Source organism: Poecilia formosa, unplaced genomic scaffold (genome assembly GCF_000485575.1).
Source record: "Poecilia formosa unplaced genomic scaffold, Poecilia_formosa-5.1.2 Scaffold49, whole genome shotgun sequence".
In the NCBI taxonomy this organism is placed as follows: domain Eukaryota; kingdom Metazoa; phylum Chordata; class Actinopteri; order Cyprinodontiformes; family Poeciliidae; genus Poecilia; species Poecilia formosa.
The window spans coordinates 1,220,496-1,241,776 of NW_006799988.1; the positions used below are offsets into that span (position 1 = coordinate 1,220,496).

The window sequence follows — 21,281 nt, forward strand, 5'->3', positions numbered from 1 at the left end:
GTATAAAAAGTCACTTTTTAAAGTGTTTTCAGAAACATCTTTGAAATTTAGCAGCTGTGTTTGGTGTTGAGTAATCCTGGAATCCCTGAGACGAAATATCTCCCCTCAGCCATTAACAATCAGCCCTCAGAGCAACAGGCTATTTACAGTGTAATGATCTAATTCTAGGTAGAGATAATGGAGATGAATCAGACAAAGCGAGATTTTGAAAAAAAAAAAAAAAAAACTCCACTGAGTCCCACTGAAACAGCTGTGCTGCACTAAAACGACACAAGACGTTTATTTGACTCCACCTTAGTGCCTGCGGTAACACTGGTGTCGAGACAAACTGCTTCTAAGAGGACATCGCACTTGTAAATGCAGTTTATTGCCAATGGTGTCTGCGGTCCAGGTTCAGCGTTAAACAAACAGGAACTTTCACAGCATCCTGCTTTACAGAAGAATTAGAAAACCTGGGCTCAGGAGCGTAACGGACTCTGCAAACATTGCTACACCCTAAACGTTAGGTAAACCCTGAGCTAACACTTTTAGGGCAGTAAAGTCTGAAAGAGAAGATGCATCAACTAACACAGGAAATCAACGATTTGGGCGAAAAATGTACTAATAGTGTAGTTTCCCTGACGTGTTGTCAGGGAAACAGCAGGGCCGGCACAAGCCTTTTGGGGGCCCTAAACAGATTTTGATTCGGGGCCCCTCATACAAACATGCCAAAACCAGATACTATGTCATTCCTAGCCTACATTATACCTGTAACATACCTGCTATTATTAGTGTCTTTTGTGATTAGCTTACACTGCAAAAACACAAAACCTTACCAAGTATTTTTGGTGTAGTTTCTAGGTCAAATATCTTATTACACTTGAAATAAGACAAAACTAGCTATTTATTTTAGAAAGAAATAGGAGCTTGTTTTAAGTCAATAATTCCATAATATTGGTTAAAAATTACTACTTACATTGGCAGATGTTTTCCTCTTATAACACGGAAAAAATGTTGTTTTATAATCTACCAGTGGAACTAGAACTGTTTTATTAATAAATATCAAGGAATTATTGACTTAAACTCCTATTTCTTGCTGAAAAGTTAATTGTAAGTTAGTTTTGTCTTTTTTTAAGTGAACATAGATAATTTACACTAGAAACTACAAAAAATTATAAAATCTTACTAAGTATTTTTGGCGTGGTGTACATCTTACCAGTATTATTATGACTACCGATGTTAACCTTGTTACAGGAGTAGCAAACAAGCAAAGGTGTTCTAATTAATTCACATTTTGAAAGGCAGAGTGGTATCTATAAGTGTGGCGTTTTAATTTAACTGTTTGAAAGTAACATCTACAGACACTGAATTCACAGTAAACAAGTTAGCAAGTTTAACAGTTTTTTGTTTTAAAACGTGGGGTAGAACGTGTAGACTGTGTAAAATATTTGCAATCTATCACTACAAAATCAAATCAAATGAGGCTCTTGAGGGCCCTAAGCAGCCGCTTAACTCACATATGCCTGGGGCCGGCTCTGTAAACATCGTTGGTCATCTCGATGTATTCAGGCTGATCTGTGTTTGGCGGATCAGACAGCTGAATGAACGGATTTACTCACCGGTGCCTGGCAGTTTTCCGTCTCGCCCACTTCGTACAGAACCACGTCCTTTATAAAAACAGTGATGGCTTTTAGGATGAGAGATACAAACAGATGCATGTGGATGTAGTTTCTTGTGCAGTGAAGCTTCCTGCAGAAAAAAAAAAAAAGATCACATCCAAAAGGAGAGTCTATATTTAGACGAGCTGCATCGGTTTACCCAAGCAAAGCAGAAGTAGATTAGTGTTTGTTACTGTTGACTGTCGTAAATCAAAGTTCTGTTGCCGGTTCCGAATGCCAACACATAAACCCTGAAGAAGTCAAGAACTAAATACAGTATCTGTTAAACACATAAAAAATTTAGATTTCCCGGAAAAATGCAAATTTATCAGCCAGAAACAGATGTGCAAACATCCAAGTTGACAACCGGCAGAGTCGAACAATTTCAAGGATTTGACGACATGCCACTAATGCGAATTCTTCACTCCGAGTGTTTTCAAACAGCGGTTAGGCAGATGACTTTGGTTTAATTGTGTGAAACCGCCAGGCGGATCATCTGAGCAGATCAGATGAGATGCGGCGCAGCATCAGCCAGCTGCCCGAGCGCTGCATGTAAAGCTGAACGTAAACAGCAAAGCCTCATGACATCCTGTGTTTCTGCTGCGCGGCGCGGGCCAATGGCATTCCGTGACCCGCTGGAGTAAACACAGGCCTTGTTGTTTAGCCCATCATGTGCAAACAGCACAAATGCGATGTGAGAAGAATAGGCTGCTTGCTAAAAAAGCCAAACACCCTCTGGCTAAACTTATCAGTGTCGCGTTATTGTTTAAGAGGAAGTCGAGACAGAGGGTCAAAACTGGAGGATAATGTAAACATCGTAGTCAAACCCCGCTAAGTGGTTTGACTATACAATATATAGCTTGAGTTTATAGTCACTTACGGCTAATAGCGTTGCGGTGTTCATGCAAGAAATGTCAAAGTTTTAAAAATTCTCTTAAGCTTCTGTAAAATAAAGGGAAGGAGCATTAAGACATGGTTTTACTGGTCGATCGCAGTGGTTTTCAAACAAGTGACACTTGGGCACACTTGACAAATGAATTAACTGGGATGTAGGGATCCAAAACACCGACGGTCAAAAAGATCTTTTTAAAGCATAATGGACGTTACTTTATGATAAATTACAAAAAAAAGTGCAAATAATTTCTTACTGCAGTTTTGACAAAGATTTAAGTGCAAGACAAACAGATCAGAAGTTTAAGATAGGTTAGATAGGAACCTTTTAGGTCATTTAAAAAATAAAAAAAAATAACTGTAAAATAATAATAATAATAATAATAATAATAATAATAATAATAACCAGGACATGTAAGAAGAAATAGAGTTAAAAAAAAAACATACACAACCCAATTATGAAACTGAAAAGCAAAAAGATCCATAGGGTCTGTCGTAATTCAGGATCTGCATCCTCTAAAGGTCACCTATGATGATGTCACAGTGATGCGACTAAGGCTGTGGAAATTTGAATGCTCCAAAAAAAAAAACAACAAACAAAAAAAAAACTGCTAAATATCAGGCTTGCCCTTTTAGAACAATTTTGTTTTATAAAATCTGACGGTAAAAAAATCAAAAGCTTAATGCAGATGTGTTCTATTTTTGATATATGCACATATACATATGATTATCTAAAACAAAGAGAAAAAAACATAATTAATTTTTTGAGTTCATTAATTTAATTAATAAAAAGGATTAAATGCATAATAAAAAAAAAAACCCTTCAAGATTTCAACCTCTGGTTTTACTAGCTTATGTTTAGCTACTTTGCGGTTGCTAGGAGACAGGACACAACAGAAGTAAGGGCTGTAATAAACTTGAAGCCATTCACGTCCGGTGTACGCCAGGTTCTTTGAAGGAAGCAGTCCCTGACCCCAGACAGACCCCAGACTGAGTTAAAATGAAACCTACGAGCTAAAATAAAGTCACCTTTTCCACATAATATAAATAAATAAAGGGCTAAATGAAGTCAAGAACTAGACAGCCATAAACGAGGCAGCCATGGACCTCCAGTGTTCATAGGGATGATAGTTTGTTGGAAAACTGTGCTCTAAACGATGAAATAAATAGATGTTTTGCTTGAGAACAATCCTTACCGAAAGAAACAGAGTATGGAGATGGCAACCATCAGAGAAATAAGGGAAACGCTGTGACCGATTGTGTAGCCGACTTTGATGGTGATGTAAAAATCTCCCTGCAACAAAATTATCAGTCATACCAGACTCAAAAACAAAAGTAATTTCGAGATAAGAAAAAAACAAAAAAAAACAAAACAGAAAACACATGAATTCACATCAGCATCGAGTCGCCAAACTGACCGAATTCTCCTCCGCGGTGTTGTTGGGATTGTAGCCGCAGCCTAGTATGTAGGAGTCCAGGCTGCTGGGGGGCCAGCCCTGCACGGTGCAGGTCTTTGACAGATTACCTGAGGGAGCAGACACAGGAGAGTTACCGCCGTTTCGCTGTGGCGCGATGACGTCTCTCGCACGCGTCGTGTAAAAGCAGAGCGATGAGTAGGGCTGCTGAATGGGGAATCAACAGCTCTTACTTTTACTCACTCTTAATTATGTTTCTGTGAGATATGCTCGTCTCTGTGGGATACTCCCAAACACTGAAAGGGAAAAAAAGGGGGGATGGCTTTCCAACTGGCTCTGAGATACAGACACAGTTCCCATGTGTATTTGCCTCCATCAGTATCTTCATTACTCTCACACTGCGCCCACCCACACACACACACACACACACACACGCAGCCACACACACAGATAAACAAAGAGGTCGAGCAGAGATGTTTTTCTTTGAGGGGGCAGAGGTGAAAGAGCTGAAGACAAATAGCTAAGGAGTAGAAAGTTGCCCTTTAGTGAACGGATTAAACCAGTTAAGATCAGCGGTCAATGGAGGGAAGGAGATGATGAGGGAAAAAAAGAAGAAGGAAAAAGGAGCTTTGGAGAGGAGAGAGAAGATAAGAGGAGGACTGAAGAGTTGTGCGGACTGGGAAAATATTAAGGACAGTAAAGGAGGACGCAGGGAAGAAGATTTAATCAAAAAATAAAACCGGGCACACTGGATGAGAGAAGAGAGGAAATATAAAAATAAAAGAAGCTAAAATTTAGAAGAAAAAAAAGTTAAGCAGAAATGCAAACTAATGAAGAAAATACTATTCTCTAAGTTACATTCAAAAAATAAAACGTGCATTTCCATAAATCTTTTATTGTTTTTCATTCTGTAGTTCAACTTTTACTCTCCGTCTTCATTCGTTGTGCTATTTTTCACAAACACTTTCTTGTTCTTTTTTCTTCATGCTCTCTTTTGCTGCTGAGCCTCATAGAGATGATAAATTAATTTTCCACCTGGCTCCAGTCCACACTGCCAAAAGCACAGATAACTACATTAAAGACTCCGGAAACCAAAAAGACCAACAATCTGGGCTGATATTAACCCCAATAAAAAAAACGTACGCCACACTGGTACTGCCAAGTAAAGTATGACTGACATTTATGTGACTAAAACACCTTCAGTGGTTTTATGTAGTACTTACATTTTCTAAGAAGCTGAGTTTTATGTTTTGGGTACGCGCAACAAAATTAACAGATTTAAACACCTGAAAAGTTTGTGTAATCAATCTACATATGAGTTTATTTCTTGTTATTGTTGTTTTGTCTGTGTTTGTTTATTGTATGTGTGTATTTTTTTTTAGAAAGAAAATTACCTAAACTAATTATTTTCTAAATTAAATTCACATGAATTTAGATGTATCTATATAAGTTAACACAAATCTCTAAACTTAGTGAGTATTTCAGTAAGAACCATTCCTATAAATATTTTTGTCGGCCATTTTGGAGTTCCATTTCGTAACATTTCATGTTAGCGCTCTAGGGGCTAACATGTTCAAGATGGGCAACTTTCATTTCAAAGTTGTTCGTCCAAATTAGGGCAAGTCAGGTCCTGTAATCTATAGGCCAGATAAGTTTGTTTTCCTGTTGGGAAGGTGCAGTAGGGGAACTAAAGCAGAAGGGTGATGGTGCTTAAATTAGAGACCCATGATCAGGTTCAGACAAGCCTTCACGGATCTCTCCAGGACAAAGTCAGGCTACCAGAAATAGTGAACAACATGGTGTGTGTTCCCCTCACTGGCTTTGTAAGTCATTGTTGGAGCTACAACTCATCAAGTCCAGCTCTGCTTCTCATCAGTTCATCACCCAGTAGTGAGCTCCAGCTCCTGCAAAATCTACTAAGAACTATTCATCAGTTTCAGCAGCAAATAGTCTGCAGGTTTCTGTTTTTCTATATTAGAAAATTCAACTTGAAGTTGATAAAGAAGGAATGATCATAGTCCAGACAACACATTAGCATTAAAGATGCTTAAATCATTAAAGTGTCACCATTTTTGGTATCCAGTAACAAAAATAAATAAATAAAAAAGGATACAGACTTTTACGAAAGTGATTTACGTGTAAGATGCAGTTTTTAGTTGCTGTCAGATAATCGTAGCATTAACCTAACCTGGCTGAAGTTGTGAGCGATCATTACGATTTTCTGCATTGTAGTTTGCCTGTAGTTTTAGCAATGGCAGAGGAGGAAACGAACAAAGCCGTTCAGACCGTGTTGGCTGGTAAGCTTCATACGTCACAGCTAAATGTTAGCTTCTGGGTAAAATTGAAGCAAATAACATAGAACAAGGATTTGTTTTTTACCAGGCTAACAACTAGCTAAATATTAAGTAAAGTTTGCTTTCTGAAAAGTGAAACTCTTCCGGTAATAAGTTGGAAAACCAGCGTGATTTGCTTAAGATCTACTTATACAAGTTAGCAGCTATTAGCATTAGCATCAGCAAACAATAGAGGCTTTTTATTTGGCTTTTGGTAACCAGGAAAAATAAGTTCAGTGAAAACAAATTGGAATACTTACATTTATACATAACTCCTGGCTAAGTTTTAAATGTTATGTCCCATATTTGAATTAACAATATGTACCTGCTTAACAGTAAAACATAATTAATTAATTTTAAATATGATTATACATAGATATATGCAGAAAAAATAATAATTTCTAGTCCAAAATCTAAACTTTCTGATCTAAACAGAAAGTTTAATATTTTACACTAAAACCTGCTGAATATCAACTAGTTAAAGCTGGACTGGGATGATTATATATATATATATATATATATATATATATATATATATATATATAAACAGAAAGCAGTATGTTATCTGTGAAACCTATATTTTAAAGTAAAAATAAAAAAATTCAGACCTAAGTAGGTCCAATTTACATGTGCTTTGATTTCCCTTTATTTGTAAAACCTATTAATTTGAAATATGACAGTTCTTCCTGGTAGCTCTCTATTTAGGCCATTAATCATTAAACAGACATGTGTTCTGTTTAATGACACACATCTCACTTTGTGTTCAAGCATCCATAATCCTGCAGTAAAACAAATCACTGTTTGTTCCTCAACATTTCCTCATCTCATTTTGTGACAATGAGAAAAAGTGTCACGCGCCGGCAACAAATTAATCTGATTGCTGCAGGTTTGACATTCCTGACATTTCTCAACCGTATCACTTCTCTATCAAATTAAAGCGCAGCTGGTGAAACGTCAAACAGTTCCAGAGTGTAAGAATGTTTTCGGCATTAAAAATTTGGTCAAATACCTAAGCGGCATAATGCAGAGAAGAACGAGGCTTAGCTTCTTCAAACAATACGACAAGACACAAAGACGGAGATAAGCCCCCGCTGTTTCAGCCAATGCCACCGCTGGATTTGGCCTGTTTGAGGGATTGCCAGAAGAATGCTTTCATCGTTCCCCAAAAAAGCAAGACGCCGAGCATTTTCAAAGCCACGCGTGACAGTCGAGCCAAAATTAGTTCCTCGTAAAACAACAGTTGCATTTTTAGCCTCTTTAAATCAAAAATTATTTGTCAGCATAATCTATTCTACTCAATTATCATCTCTAATTAGCTCTGAAGATGAATGTTAGAAGAATTACATAAGTGTCAGCAGTTTTATGGCACGCAGGTGAAAGCGTTGACCTCCTGGCGCTCTGTCACTGCGAGCCCGGAGAGAAGGTGAGACTCCCGAGATGAATGGCTGCGTGTTTGCGCTCAGCCTACTAGGTAAAGAGTTCATGAGAATGGTAAACTGTCGTAGTTCAATTTATGAGAGTCGGCCCCTCGACGTCCGTGGCGCCACGTTTCGTAATGCTTGTTTTTACTGCGTGAGCCTTATAAAAAGAACGGCTCTGGATGTGTCAATAGCTCCGGCCTTTCACAACTGTTCCCGACGGTACAGAGCTGAGCAGCCCTTTTTTCCATATTTTCTAGAACACACACACACAAACAAAAGAAAACACGTAAGCAGGTAACCATCATGTTTCTGCAAACTCTCAAGGTGAATGAGAACAAATGGACAAGAGGTTCCAAAGGTTCAGGATGCATAAAATCCCTGACATTCCCTTCTTATATAAATAAGTTGATTTACAGATATCATGTGCAACAACTAGTTTCTCTTTCTGTTGTGACCTCTGATCTTCATCCTCTCCTGAACCATCTGGGCCTAATTGATCCTATGGATCTTTGCCATGTCAAGTAAACATAAATTTTCTCTCCAAAACCGACGCCTCTTAATCTTTCCTTCTATCTTTTCCCTGGAGTGCTGTCTTGGCCTAGGTCACACCAGCTCCCATCTGGGTCAAAGCAAAGCTTCCCACAGAAGCCTTCTTCTCTCGGCTGAACTCTTTGTATGCCCGTCGTAAATCTTAGATCCGGCCCCATTTTCATCCCCAAAAAGTGACGTACGAGCAGGAGATAGAATGTTCTTCCTGGCTCTAGATTAGACATCTCAATCTGAATTTCAATCACTTCCAGCGGACATTTCCAACCGGGATGAGACACACACACACACAATACTAGGAAATAGACACAAGACTACACGTTTGTGCACAGCTTTCTACATTTTGTCATATTCTTCATCTATTTTACAGGAATTTTGGATTGACCAACACAAAGTAGTGCAGCTGGAAGTGTGACAGACCACTTTACTCATAAATACTCCTAAATAAAATCCAGTGCAACCATTTTCATTACCCCTTTGACTTCCTTTGTAATAACAAAAAGCTTTGGAGCCATAATCGCACGAAAAGGTGGATCTACTGAGCATGAGTAAGTATTACAAGTGGACATTGTCCTTTATAAGAAATATTGAAAACCATGTATTATTTCTAGTACTGGAACTAAAAATTATCATCAAGTTAACTACAAGGTCTGTAATTAATCTATTAAAATCAATTCCATTTTAATTGAAAACATATTGGCAAAATAAGCAACACTTTCCATTTTAAAAGCCTTCTTGCTGCTAAATTATTGAGTAAATATACATTTGAGTTCAACAACAAAGATGTTTATTGTTTTTAATCTGTCATTTAGGTTATGCAGCCATCAGCTTGGTGCAAAGTGGTGAACCCCTGATCATTCATGGAGCTTCCTTGAAAATCTATTTTATTTATTTATTTATTTATTTATTTATTTATTTATTTATTTATTTTACTGTGGAGAGTTGGGGACGTTTGTGCTGCTGCTACATGTTTAGCACTGAGAAGCTGCTTTAGGCTTGAATAGCTTCACTGATAGGCTAACTATCGTTTTTACAACAACTTGCACACAACAATGGTCTTTTCCAGCGTCCCATCAGACTGTTTTTTGAATCAAATATTAACCCCCAGTTGGCCAAAAGAAACGGATTTTATTTCCACTGCTGTTGTTTATGGAAGCAGCTTGTGCGTCATATTTACTGGCGTACCAGAAACACAACACAAAGGTTCCGCCTCTGGGCTTTTTATATAAGTATACATATATAAAAAAAAGTCCAGAGGCAAAAATGCAAGTAATTGCAAGTGTAAAGAAAATGCCAGTAATTGTGTTAAAAATTAGTCTATTTAATTAATTAATCTAAACTAATGCACTAAAGTTTTTTCCCTAATTATTTTCCTTCAAATTCACATTTATGAGCTACTTTGTGTTGGTAAATGACCTTTATTTGTACAGTACAGTAAAGAGTTTTACCCAAAGACACAATAACTGAGACGGACACCGCTGGTCTCTCACATATAATGCCACAAAAGTACGTTTACGTCTTTATTTGTGATGTCAAAAAATGTGGAAAAGGTTCAAGGAGTATTGCTACTATGTAAGAAACTTTATTAATAAAGAGTTTAACATGCATCTATTCTTGTAAGTAAACCTGTAATGTGCATGCACACCGTTCTGTCCTAAAAATTGCAGAGAATGATAAATAGGAAAGAGAAGAGCAGCAAGAAGGGAAAGGAGGTTGTGGATCGGAGCATTAGGGCCTCAGAGCAGTGTGAGGAATTCAGCCTGGTAAATTAGTTACAAAAACAGAGATCGACCCTATAGATCCACTTCTAGTTCAGCAGGAAGCAGCTGTAGCTGTTGTGCCTGATGAACAGGCACAGGTATTCACTGCCTGCCTTCAGTAAAGTTGAACCTTGACCCCGGCTCTCACAGCTCCAACTGAGGTCGGTGTTACATAAGTCAGGATGTCTCTCTATTAAACGAGTGGGTGGTCTTCAGGAACACAACCTGACTGTCACAATGAGACTTCTGTGTCCCAACTCTTCACTGCAAGGAAGTGAATGTATGATGATGTATACGAGTAAATCTCATCTTGTTAATGATGAGCGATGGCTATGAGTCCATGTCATGTCAAATCTTTTACTTTGTCTCAAATCACTGAACCTCTTCTACCTATGTGTGTTACTTTCGCCTAGCCACGGTTAATTTACAATAAAATGCGAAATATCCCAGCATGCAAAGGAAAACATGAAGTCAATGCATCATGTTTTGCCACTGCCTTCATATTGTAAACATTAATAAATTCATGCAAGTGTCAGGTCAACTTGGTACTTATTTCTTGAATTCTCTTTTATTATTCTTATTTTTTGTAATTGCTTTTTTATCTTTCTACTATGTATTCATATTTAAAGACAAAAAATTGGTACACCAACATAAAATTGAGGCTTTGCAGCTTGCAGAAGACAAATAAACAACTCCTTCAAATATTACAGCATAATTACACTAAAATGACCCAGTGTGACAATTAGTGACAAGCGGAGAGAAGCAGGGGATCATTTTCGGAAGTTCGGCCCAAACAGTCTTGCAAACCAGCCAGTAAATTCCTCGTCCAGGGGATAGTTCGCACATAATTAGCGTTGCATCCCCGCGAGGCTTTCACGCATCAAAGAAAGACAAATAAACAGCATGTTTTCTTTGATGGTGCTGCGAGAAGAACCTGTTTGTTTCATGTCACTTGGATGTAGAGCTGACGGCGTGTGACAGTGGAGCAGCATTACATCATATGTATGGCCCAGCGGGACGCTCTGAGCACCCTGTATTTCCGCTTTGTTTTTTCACGTATTAAGCACGATGATACTGGCAACAGCTGAAGAGGTGCGAATATGTGTAACTAAAAATGGAGAGGGGATGAGATGAGCAACATCCAAGTTTCGTCTGTTATCTCCCGTCTGGAAAAGAAATTCAGGCCTAAGCACTAAAACACTGATTTTGTTTTATTGAACAGCAGGCAAGAACCAATAGGTTTGTGACAACAGCCCAGGATCTGACAGGTGACTGACTGAGTTGAGATGTGCTTATGCTGGGGAGCATAAGCACAGCTCAGTCTAAGAAAGATAAAAAACGGAGGAATATTGTATGACAGATACAGAACTAAGAAAACACGACATACTACACCAGAAAATAAGTAAAGTACACTTGATAAAGATACTTCCTGTTGCAGCAGATCATGATTGTTGCCATTGACAACGGGTGTAAAAGAAGAGAATATAGAAGTTGGAGAAAGCTGGGTTATCAGTCTGCTGATGTTATCAGTAAGCTTGTTGTCTTTAAACCAGAGTTGTGTGTCCAAATAGATATGAGTTGTACATTAAGCTTGTTTTTTGAAACATTTTTGAACTTATTGACTGTGACTTTTACCTGACAAATTTGAGCTGCGTCAATCTCGGCACCATGAAACGATTGGCAGCAAATTTCAGCTTCTTAATGCAGAAAAAAATAGCGACATCTCCACATGACGACACAAACTTAAGGCCAGGACTGTGTATGTGTGTACATGATCGTAGATGCAGATCAAATAAGCTGCGTTTCCACTGACCATAAAAAAGCGCAAAATGGAATTATGAAAATAAATTTGCTCAATGGAAACGCGGCAGTTTTGAGAAAACTTGGGTTTTTCGTTAAAACGTTTCTGAGCTGGGATGAGGCGGATTTTGGACTGTACCAAAATGTGATCAACAACCGGATGTTACTGCTGGCAATGATGGCGCCGCATGGCTTATAATGACCTATTGCATGAACAAGCTTATTCATGTGTGATTTTAGTTCAGTTTCTTATTTAATGGAAACAACACAATTGCGAAATTAAGTTTTTTCGACATTGTTTAATATTTTTTGGGCACGTTTGTAATGGAAACACAGCTAATGTTACCCAAAAATACATAAGTCTTTGTGTTGACTGGCTGTTGATATTCTAAGCCTCTCCAATTTCTTTAAGCTTAACTCTGTACACTGAAAGCCATTTAAATTGCTAACTTGTGCTAAGGTTTTCTTTCTGTGCCCTTCTTGTTGTCTTAATGTGTGTGAACCTGCTGCAGGCAGGGAATGTGAGTTTGTTTGCAGGTAAAACAGAAATGAACAAAGGAATGCAGCCTCACCCTGGTGCACTGTGTCACATTTAACTTCTTTTCTTTGACTGTCACACAGGTCAAAAAGGACAGAAATAAGAATTCAAATGGTGATTTTACATGATGATTCTATCTACTGACAGGTTTAAACAAAAACCAGGATCTTTCTAAAAGACAAATGCCATTCTTGTCCTTCTAAAAAATCCTTTTCCACTCCATAATTTTAGATTTATTTTGCTTTCTGACATGAGGAGCAAAGAAACATGTACATATATGAACAGCTACATTGGGAATTTATTTATATTAAAGTATGATTTGTGTGAGAAAAGAGAGCAGGAGAGATTTAAAATGATGTGAACAAACAGGCAATGCCAAGGCCACCTATGCTATCATAACAAGTATGCTAACTATCAGATTAAATATCTAAAAATGTCCATCTTTAGTTGAACATGAACTGGTTCATTTTAGACTTTAATTCAGAATGAATTGGTGCTGAACTATGAACTTGAATTAACTATGTCATGACTGAATTAGGTCTAGAGAAGCGTGAATTTACCCAGAGCAGATCTGAGCACAGACAGAGGAAGCGCTCCGTTTGTTTGTTTTGTTCAGGATGAACATCGATAGATTACCACAGATTATAACACCTTTTATGATACATTTTGCATCAGCGCAACAACGATGCACTGATAACGCTTGGACTGATAAAGTTCAATATCTGAAATGGGTCAAACCGCAAAGGGAAACTGTCAGGCTCTTTAAAATATTTAAAGACCCTGACTCACAATAATAAATCCAGGCAAATTTCACCGCCATGAGAAACAGCAAAACTGAGTCATCGGGCAACCAAGTCGTTCACGCAGACGAATAATCAGAATATAAATGATTCATAGTGAGAAATGAACCTGAGCCACCACACAAGGCAACGTGAACTACAACTGTGAGGCGTCCATCAGCAGTGATGCAGCACAGACAGAGTGAAACAATCAGGTTATTAGTTTGGACTAATGTAATCTACCTCAACAGTTGTTGTCCTGCTAACCTGGACGATAATATTAAAAATGTCAAAGAGTGCATTTAATATCTTATTCCCTCAGTTTTATCCTTTTGACCCTTTGAAAAAGCCACCGGATGATGTTTTATGGCCCCCAAAACTTGGATTTAACTTGTAATATAATCCGTGCGCAGGTATGTTATCACACCCAGAATTAAAATGTGAAAAATCACAGCTTGATAGGATTTTCTAGCCTAGTTTCATAAACAAAGCACAAATTTCATACATGTGTACAAAACTACACGAGATTATCTCATCTTCTGTCATTTAAAAACAGAAGTGCAGCTATTATTTACACTGCAGTGCCACACCCTGGAAAACACTTCCTCTCCTCTCTGTGCTTCACTTTTCATATTTTGTTTTGCAAATCCAAACAGAAGGCAAATGAACTTCCTGTATTTCTTAAAGACGTTTCCCCTCTAATCCAAAAGCCTTCTTCAGTTCTGACAGAAACCCGCCTGTAACATAAACTACACTAATATGGCCATAAAAGTCACTAAATGCGGTAATTTAATTCATGTTTTATTTGACGTTATAAAAGTCATTTCGGTGTAAATCTGCTCAGAAATGTGGAAAACTGTTTTTACAGAAGCCATAAAGATATTAGCAGACGCTTCACATCAAACACAATTTAATTCATGAGGTGGAGTCTTACGAGGAAGAGCGTTGCTGGTGAAGTAGAAGAGATACTTGGGGCACGGGATGGTGACCACCTCTCCGACGTCGGCAGAGGGCCAGCAGGCGATCTTGTCCCAAGTGATGTTGCAGCCTGCCAGGAAAAACAGAAGAATATGAGCTGAAATGACCAAAAGTGATGCATAATCAACAGAAGGAAACACTGTACAACCAAAGGGCTCAAGGCCACGCGGCCCGATTAAGCCGAAGATGGAATTACCGCGGCAGCTGAAACATGTAACGTTTGCTGCCGTGGCCCGGGTCCGTGACGGCGGACAAGCCGAGGTAACAGAGTGTCACCATGACTATTAAAGCAGCTTCCCTTCCTTAGCTGCTGTTTGAATTCAGAAGATGGAGCCGTAACTTTAGGGATCAGGTCGCCACGGCACCACACCTGCTCCCACAACCTATCGAAACACGATACATTCGAGATGGAGTTTATTCACAGCAAATGACGAGAAAGTTAAAACGCTGATGGGAGTTTAATGACTTTTGTGTTGTGTGAAAATGAGCCGTCTCTCAGCGTCTCTCGCCAGTGTTTCTGTCACACGGTGAAATTATAAGTGAGCAGAGTGTAATGGCATACTGTGTGCTGCTTTCACCCCCCATCACTTCGTCACATGTAATTCAAAACCTATCAAGAATAAAAACAACAAACAACCAAATTGAGGTTCATTGTTGCATATTCGTCGCTTGATTTGTTCTTTTGTAAAAAAGTGATTCGTGTAAATGAAAGTCGTAGCTCGGGTGGATTTGTTTTGCTTTTCCGTCCCAAAGGAACGCTCCATTTGCTTACAGTGAGAGGTGAGTCCAGAAATTTTCAATTAAACTTAAAATGACTTTGACTCTTCCACATTTTGTAAACAAGTACAAAGTTTGATGTATTTCACAGGAATTTTCTGTGACAGGATAACATCACAGTTTAGAAAGAAGAAAAACAACTAAAAGCAACAAAATAAAATGTAATTTTACAAATAGAGAGTGATTACTCTTGTTTTTTGTTCCACATATGAAATATTTACATTGAGATTAAAGTACTGAAATACACACAAGTTAAAAAATAAAAATAAAGGCATCAGAGGACAATTCGCTGAACTGGACTTCAGGGTTTCCCCCAGAAAACTTGCTAAGCCCGGTGGTCGGGGCGTCGAGGCGGTCCACCATGTTTTTGTATTAAAAGATGTTAAGGTGACAGGAAATGTAAAAGTATTACAGTGTAATTATATGTTAAGAGAAAAGATCTCCAGTGAAATGCTGTTTAAACCCACAACTAGTCTAAAAACAACAAATTTGCACTTCTGTTTAATCCAAATTAAGTCAGCGGCTCCATCAGGCCCCCAAGGGCTTCAGGGGCCCCATAAACGCTAATATTTTAAAACAGACCACAGATACATAAATGTAACACTTGTTTATTGAGATTATCTATGCTGTTAAATTTTATTCAATTGTTTAGGCATACATAAATTAAATTATTTTAAATTGTTCAACATTTAAATACAAAACTTTAAGGAGCTGGCAAGTTTACTTTGTAAAACTTCAAAGAACAATATTCATAGTTAGATTGTTTTGTTACCATAGCAACAATCTGATGCTGTGAGTTTAATCTTTGAATTTACAAATATAAATTAGTAAACTGCGATTATAACTTGTTGCTTTTAAGGCTGGCCAGTTAAACTGCTCCCTTCTCCCATATTTCACTAAATCTAACACAGAAGCTGTTAGAGCTGCTGATATTTTTAGCAGCAAAAGGGGCCCCTAAGTCAGATTCTGCTCCAGGCCTCATCCACCCTTGAACCGGCCCTGTATGATGAGGTAATCTGCTGCACTACGCAGAGATGCGCAACAAACGGGAGATTTAATTCAATGCTGCTAATGTGGCTTTAGTAGCTCTTTCATTTCGTGTCTGTTGAGTTTTTAATAAGCATCACAGAGACTATTCTGGTTGGTCGAGTTTATGAGGCGAGTTTCTCAGATCTACGTGCGGCGGCGCACCTTATCTCATAGAGCTGCACAACCAGAGCTAACAAGGCGGGTTTTAAACTCTTACCTAGAGTTCTCCAAAGGATCATAATTCCTCACAGTAGGTTTATGTAAATATCCATACAGGTCAGTCTGTGTCCAGTTTGAGTGAAAGGAGGCGGCAGTGGTGTGATTGGTCCACGCGCTGTCAGGTCTAAATGCATAAACTATAAACCCATCTATTATAAACCTATCCTTAAGGATAAATCTGTTCTGCTAGTGAAATGCTAAGAGCAAAAGAGACGCTTGCAGCCTGGCTTAAAAAAAAAAAAAAAAACGTAACGTAAACAAGCAACGCTTAGCCTGGCGGTGGGGCTAGAAAAGCATGACGGGCCGCCAGGCTTATAATACACTGGAGGAAACCCTGGATTTTATTTAGGGGTACCAAGGTAAATGGCCTGAATGCAATCCCACTAAATAATTTTAATAATAATTTTTATGTCTTAAATCTTACAGACTATTTTTGGTCTATATCTTAGTACACTTGAAATAAGACAAAACTGACTTACAAGTAACTTTTCAGCAAGTAACAGGAGCGTGGTTTAAGTCATCAACTCCTTAATATTGAGGAAAAAGTACTAGTTCCATGAGCAGATTATTTCACTTATTTTACCCATGTTAAAAGTGAAATAATTTTCCTATGGAAGGAGTACTTTTTCATCAATATTAAGGAAATAGTGACTTAAAACACTCTCCTATTTCTTAATTAAAAGTTACTTGTAAGTCACTTTTGTCTTATTTCCTACAGAAACAAAAAAAATACTTGGTAAGATTTTGTGTTTTTCCAGTGAAAATTTTGGAAAGCTTTGGTGTGCTGCTTTGTGTTGGCCTGTCACATAAAATACATTGAAGTTCATAGTTTCTAAGTGACAAGCTAACGAGATATGAATACTTGTGCGAGACTTCTGAGAGTCAAAAATAGCAACGATTGAACACAATAATGAGCTGGAAACATGTGTACTTGTGTTCAGCCATGAGAAGGTAAAGCCAGGAAGCGTCTGAACAGCTTCTTTTATCTTTAGCGATCGTTGTCAACAACCCAGCTCTGTGATGCGCAAAGGATTATGGGACGAAATAATGGCAGCCACCAAAATGAAGTGAAACCAAGCACACGAAACGACGCCCACATACCTGTCGTGTTGTTCTCAACCTGAGCTTGGCACATGGCTCTCTCCTTGTCTATTTCCAGAATCAGGTCACACTTCGAACTCTGCGCCGAACGCACCTGCAAGACACAATATTTCACTTTTGTCTTATTTGCGTTTTCTGGGAATTGCTGTACAACATGAGAGCTTTGTCGTCCGCACACCTTGAATTTCTTTTCACGTTTGGTCACGTAATAAAGTAATTTTACTGTTTGTGTCACCTTTGTTTGGTTTTAGTTAGACAAAATTAACCATCAGCATTTTTTTATGACAAACCAACACAAACTGGAGGAACAAGTGTGTGTGTGTGTGTTTTTTTTGTTGTTGTTTTTTTTTTACAATTTCTCACAAAACATTTGATGTGTTGGAGACAGCTACAAGTCTCTGCCAATTTTACAAATGTAGAAACTGAAATTCACAGTCTATTCTTCTTTGCTAACTAGCTAAAACTCTGACAAATCAGATAGAAAGCATCTGTTAACTTAAATTTTCTAAGCATTCTTCAGATTCTCCATTGGATTTATGTCTGTACTTTGACTAGGCCATTTTAACGAGTGAACACGCTTCGATCCAAACAGTTCCTGTGTAGCTCCAGCTGCACGTTTAGGCAGATTTCCACCTCGGTCTCAACTCTTTTGCGTCTCTGTGGCGGGTTTTCTGATTGAATTCTCAGATAAGTAGCTCCATCCATGTTCCTATTCAAGTTGAAGAAAACCAACCACACCAGCACAATGCAGCCACTGCCGTGTTTCACCATGGGGGACGACGTGCTCAGGTTCATAAGAAGTGTTAAATTCTTGCCTCTCAAAACGTTTAACTTTTTTTTTTACCACCTTTATGACCTTGGGACTAATTATGGCCTTTTTTTTTTATAAACAATATTAGGAAAAAAAATGTTACAATAGTCCAAATTGTCACCTGTGAAAAGCGTGGGCCGCTATCTGGTTGATTTGTTTGTTTCCACCACAGAAAATGTTGGCAAGATTTCAATGGAATCATTACTATAGATAAGGCAACGTTTTTTTCTTGGCTTGACAGTGAGAAACATGTGCATACACCTGCAAACAATGCGTGTTTTCCATACAAAGCCGACCCTAACTGACCCAGCTGGTGAGCTGACCTGGTTTACCTGCATTCACAGTGGGATTATTGTTCCTGAAAAGCAAAAAGTGATGTGACCTCAAACACTCCTGACACTCCAACTCTAAGTTGTTTCGGAATAAATTGCAACAAAACATCAAAAAGTGGTTTATTTGCTGGTTTGGAGTTTCTGAAAATAATACCGGTATGTCCACTTCAGGTTTTCCATGCCACTTTTCCACAATTTTGATAAAGTGGCACATTCGTGGTTTTCAGTAGTTTTACAAACGTTTTTTTCATGTTCAGTGACTTTTAAAGGCACGTGATTGCACTGGGTTTTATTTACGGGCTTCAAAGGGGGCTGAAATACAAATTCCTGCTGTTATTTTTGTGAGGCGTGAACACTTTTCAAATATTTTTGATTAGGTAGCTTCTCTAGGAAATTAGTTGCACTGCGATTTATTTTTGGGGTAGTGGTGAGCGTTTACATAGTTTATCATTTATTGCGATAAATTTCTTTAAAAAAGAATTTAAATTAATCGTTGTCATGAAAAATTCCAATGAATGATTTTAAAAACAAAACCATCTGTCTTAATTGTTAGTTTTACCATTTTCTCCACTGTTTGTTCAATGTGTGCTCCAATAACAGCCAACTCATTTGAAAATATGATTAAATACAATAACTGTGTGCATGTAATCTAAGCGTAATTTAAAGAGCAATATTTGTGATTGTTGTGTCAGTTACCTAAATAATAAGTAATAAATTGTTTGTATTGTCTCCTTTCATCACAATAGTACAACAAAATCTTAAAACTTTTAAGTCCAAATCGCCCACCCCTATTTTGGGGTACCAGAGTAAAGGAGGCTCCATACAACGCATGTCACACCTCTCCCACTTATTTTTAATAAGTACTCCAGGTGTGAAAATACTAATTTATTGACTTCCGAAGGAAATTGGTTGCACAAATTTGATTTATGTCTATCGCAGTAAAGGAGGCTGCACAAAAATGCATGCCACACTTTTCAGATTGATTGGCATACTAGTTTTTAACTAGGGGTTTCAGAGTAAATGGGGCTGCATCCAAAAGCCACGGGTTATTTACTTGTGGGAAAACTCGATACTTTTACAAGATACCCCATATCAGCGTTTTGCAAGACGATTTGTTGATTCTGCTATGCTGGATGAGTCTTTCCTTTATCTACATTAACCAGACTGAGGTAGTTGACCACTAACGGGGCCCATGTGAGTCCTGCTGCTTCACTTTCTCTTCTGTTATTTCCCACAGCGATGATTTGGCAATGTTGACAGTGAGGGATGAGAGTTCCCTTTAAGTTGCGCAAGTAGTGAGGAGGGAGGATGATCTCACGTTTAGAAATACCCTGATTTCATTTATTTTTCCCTTCATCCAAAGAGCTGAAACACACTTTCTGCTGCTCAAAGCGATCCGACCTCCAGCTGAATTCCGGACAGATCAGCGGATGATGATGGAAGTGGAAACCCAGAGAGTAGAAGAGAGACAAAGGAAAGGTCGTTGCCATGGTTTCCCCGCTGGATGACTTCTCTAACCTTGGTCATGTAAAGAAACTCAAAATACGCAGACGTCACTGAGTCAGTGGAGGACTGCGGCTTTGTTTGGAGGCAAAAATGAACTGAGAAGTGAGAACTTGAAGAGGAAATGGAGGCAAAAAAAAGAGAGAGAAAAATATATTAACATCGCGTCCCGGTGATAAAACGACGGTAAAATCGCGACATTTCCATCCACAAACACGGATCAGTGAGTGAAATCAGATGATGATCCGCGGAGCAGTTTTGGTGCGCGCTACATCAAGCAGCCACTTTGGAGACCATCTGCATATAACACGATTTACAACTAGAGGGTCAGTCTGACATCGCCCAATATAGCAGACCAACAGAAGAGAGCGCTTGAAGACAAAAACGAACGAAAAGTTCAAGTCGTGAGAAAACTCAGAGAGCTTAAATACACTCACCGGATCCAGCAGCGCGCAGGACAAAAACAGGCAAATGCTCCTGGAGAACCGCACCAACATAATCCTCTAAATCAACCAGGAGACTAAATATTAAAGAAAAAAAAAGAAGGACGTCGATAAGTTTTTAAAAAAAACAAACAAAACAAAACAAAACTCTGTGATAATCCGAGGCAGGTTTTGAATGGGTCGCTGTGTTCACTCTGTGCGCTCTGCGCTCCTGGTGGAGAGATCTGCTCCGCGCCACAAGCCTTCCTCCTCTTCCTCCCCCTCCTCCTCCCCGCACCTCTTCCTCTTCTTTTTCATTCTCTAATGAAACCAAACCAATACAAAATCATCGCCGAACAAGGTGCGTAAAAGAAAAAGAAAAAACTTCCAATAACAGAATAAGTGTCCTCTCTGTCAAACATGTTTGGAGATTTTTACCACACGGACACATCGGTGTCTTCACATCGTCACTTCTTATTTAAAAAATAAAAATGTAAATTTGCAGTCTGAGAGAGAAGAGCTCTGTTAGGAACACTGGGGACAATCAGATATTGATTATTAAGGGCTTTTTGTATTAAAAAGAAAGTTCTGGATTTAACAGGGAGCCAATGGGGGGGGGAGGTTGTTAACGGGGAATAAATAAATAAAGGAAATAAATAAATAATAATAAATAAATAAATCTTAAGGGTTTTTTTTGTTTGTTTGTTTTTTTGTCTGCTTCTTGGGGTGGGGGGTGATGCTGTATGAAGAAATCATCAACTAAATTAACATCCCTAAACACGAGGATGGATAGAGTAAATATAATGCTAATCAGACGGAAATGACTCATAAAGAATCACCTGCTCAAAAATGAATCACATATTAGAGATAATCGCTTCGTAAATTGTTGCCCTAACGCACAGGCTGGAGCAACGCAGCGCATGAGGCTCGTAGAGATGCTGATCCAAAAATGAGGAGCTGAGCTGGAAGCTGCCGGACAGCTGCTCTGA

The 21,281-nt window shown here is 38.5% G+C and overlaps 2 protein-coding genes across 2 annotated transcripts in view; one reads left to right on the forward strand and one right to left on the reverse strand.

Moving 5' to 3' along the window:
* Positions 1–11,272, forward strand: part of LOC103138383 (kelch-like protein 40a) — a 27,896-nt gene extending 16,624 nt beyond the window's left edge. Inside the window, exon 7 of the mRNA XM_007552553.2 lies at positions 11,262–11,272. The gene's annotated coding sequence lies outside the window, so the exon portion shown is untranslated. The remainder of the gene's footprint in view (positions 1–11,261) is intronic.
* Positions 1–20,887, reverse strand: part of LOC103138384 (vasoactive intestinal polypeptide receptor) — a 27,036-nt gene extending 6,149 nt beyond the window's left edge. The window contains exons 1-7 of the mRNA XM_016671770.1: positions 20,507–20,887; positions 20,308–20,390; positions 17,225–17,318; positions 14,055–14,168; positions 3,947–4,053; positions 3,725–3,822; positions 1,599–1,728 (exon numbers count right to left, since the gene is read on the reverse strand). Of these exons, the coding sequence (XP_016527256.1) occupies positions 1,599–1,728; positions 3,725–3,822; positions 3,947–4,053; positions 14,055–14,168; positions 17,225–17,318; positions 20,308–20,367 (603 nt within the window). The 5' untranslated portion in view covers positions 20,368–20,390; positions 20,507–20,887. The remainder of the gene's footprint in view (positions 1–1,598; positions 1,729–3,724; positions 3,823–3,946; positions 4,054–14,054; positions 14,169–17,224; positions 17,319–20,307; positions 20,391–20,506) is intronic.
* Positions 20,888–21,281: the final 394 nt, after the last annotated feature.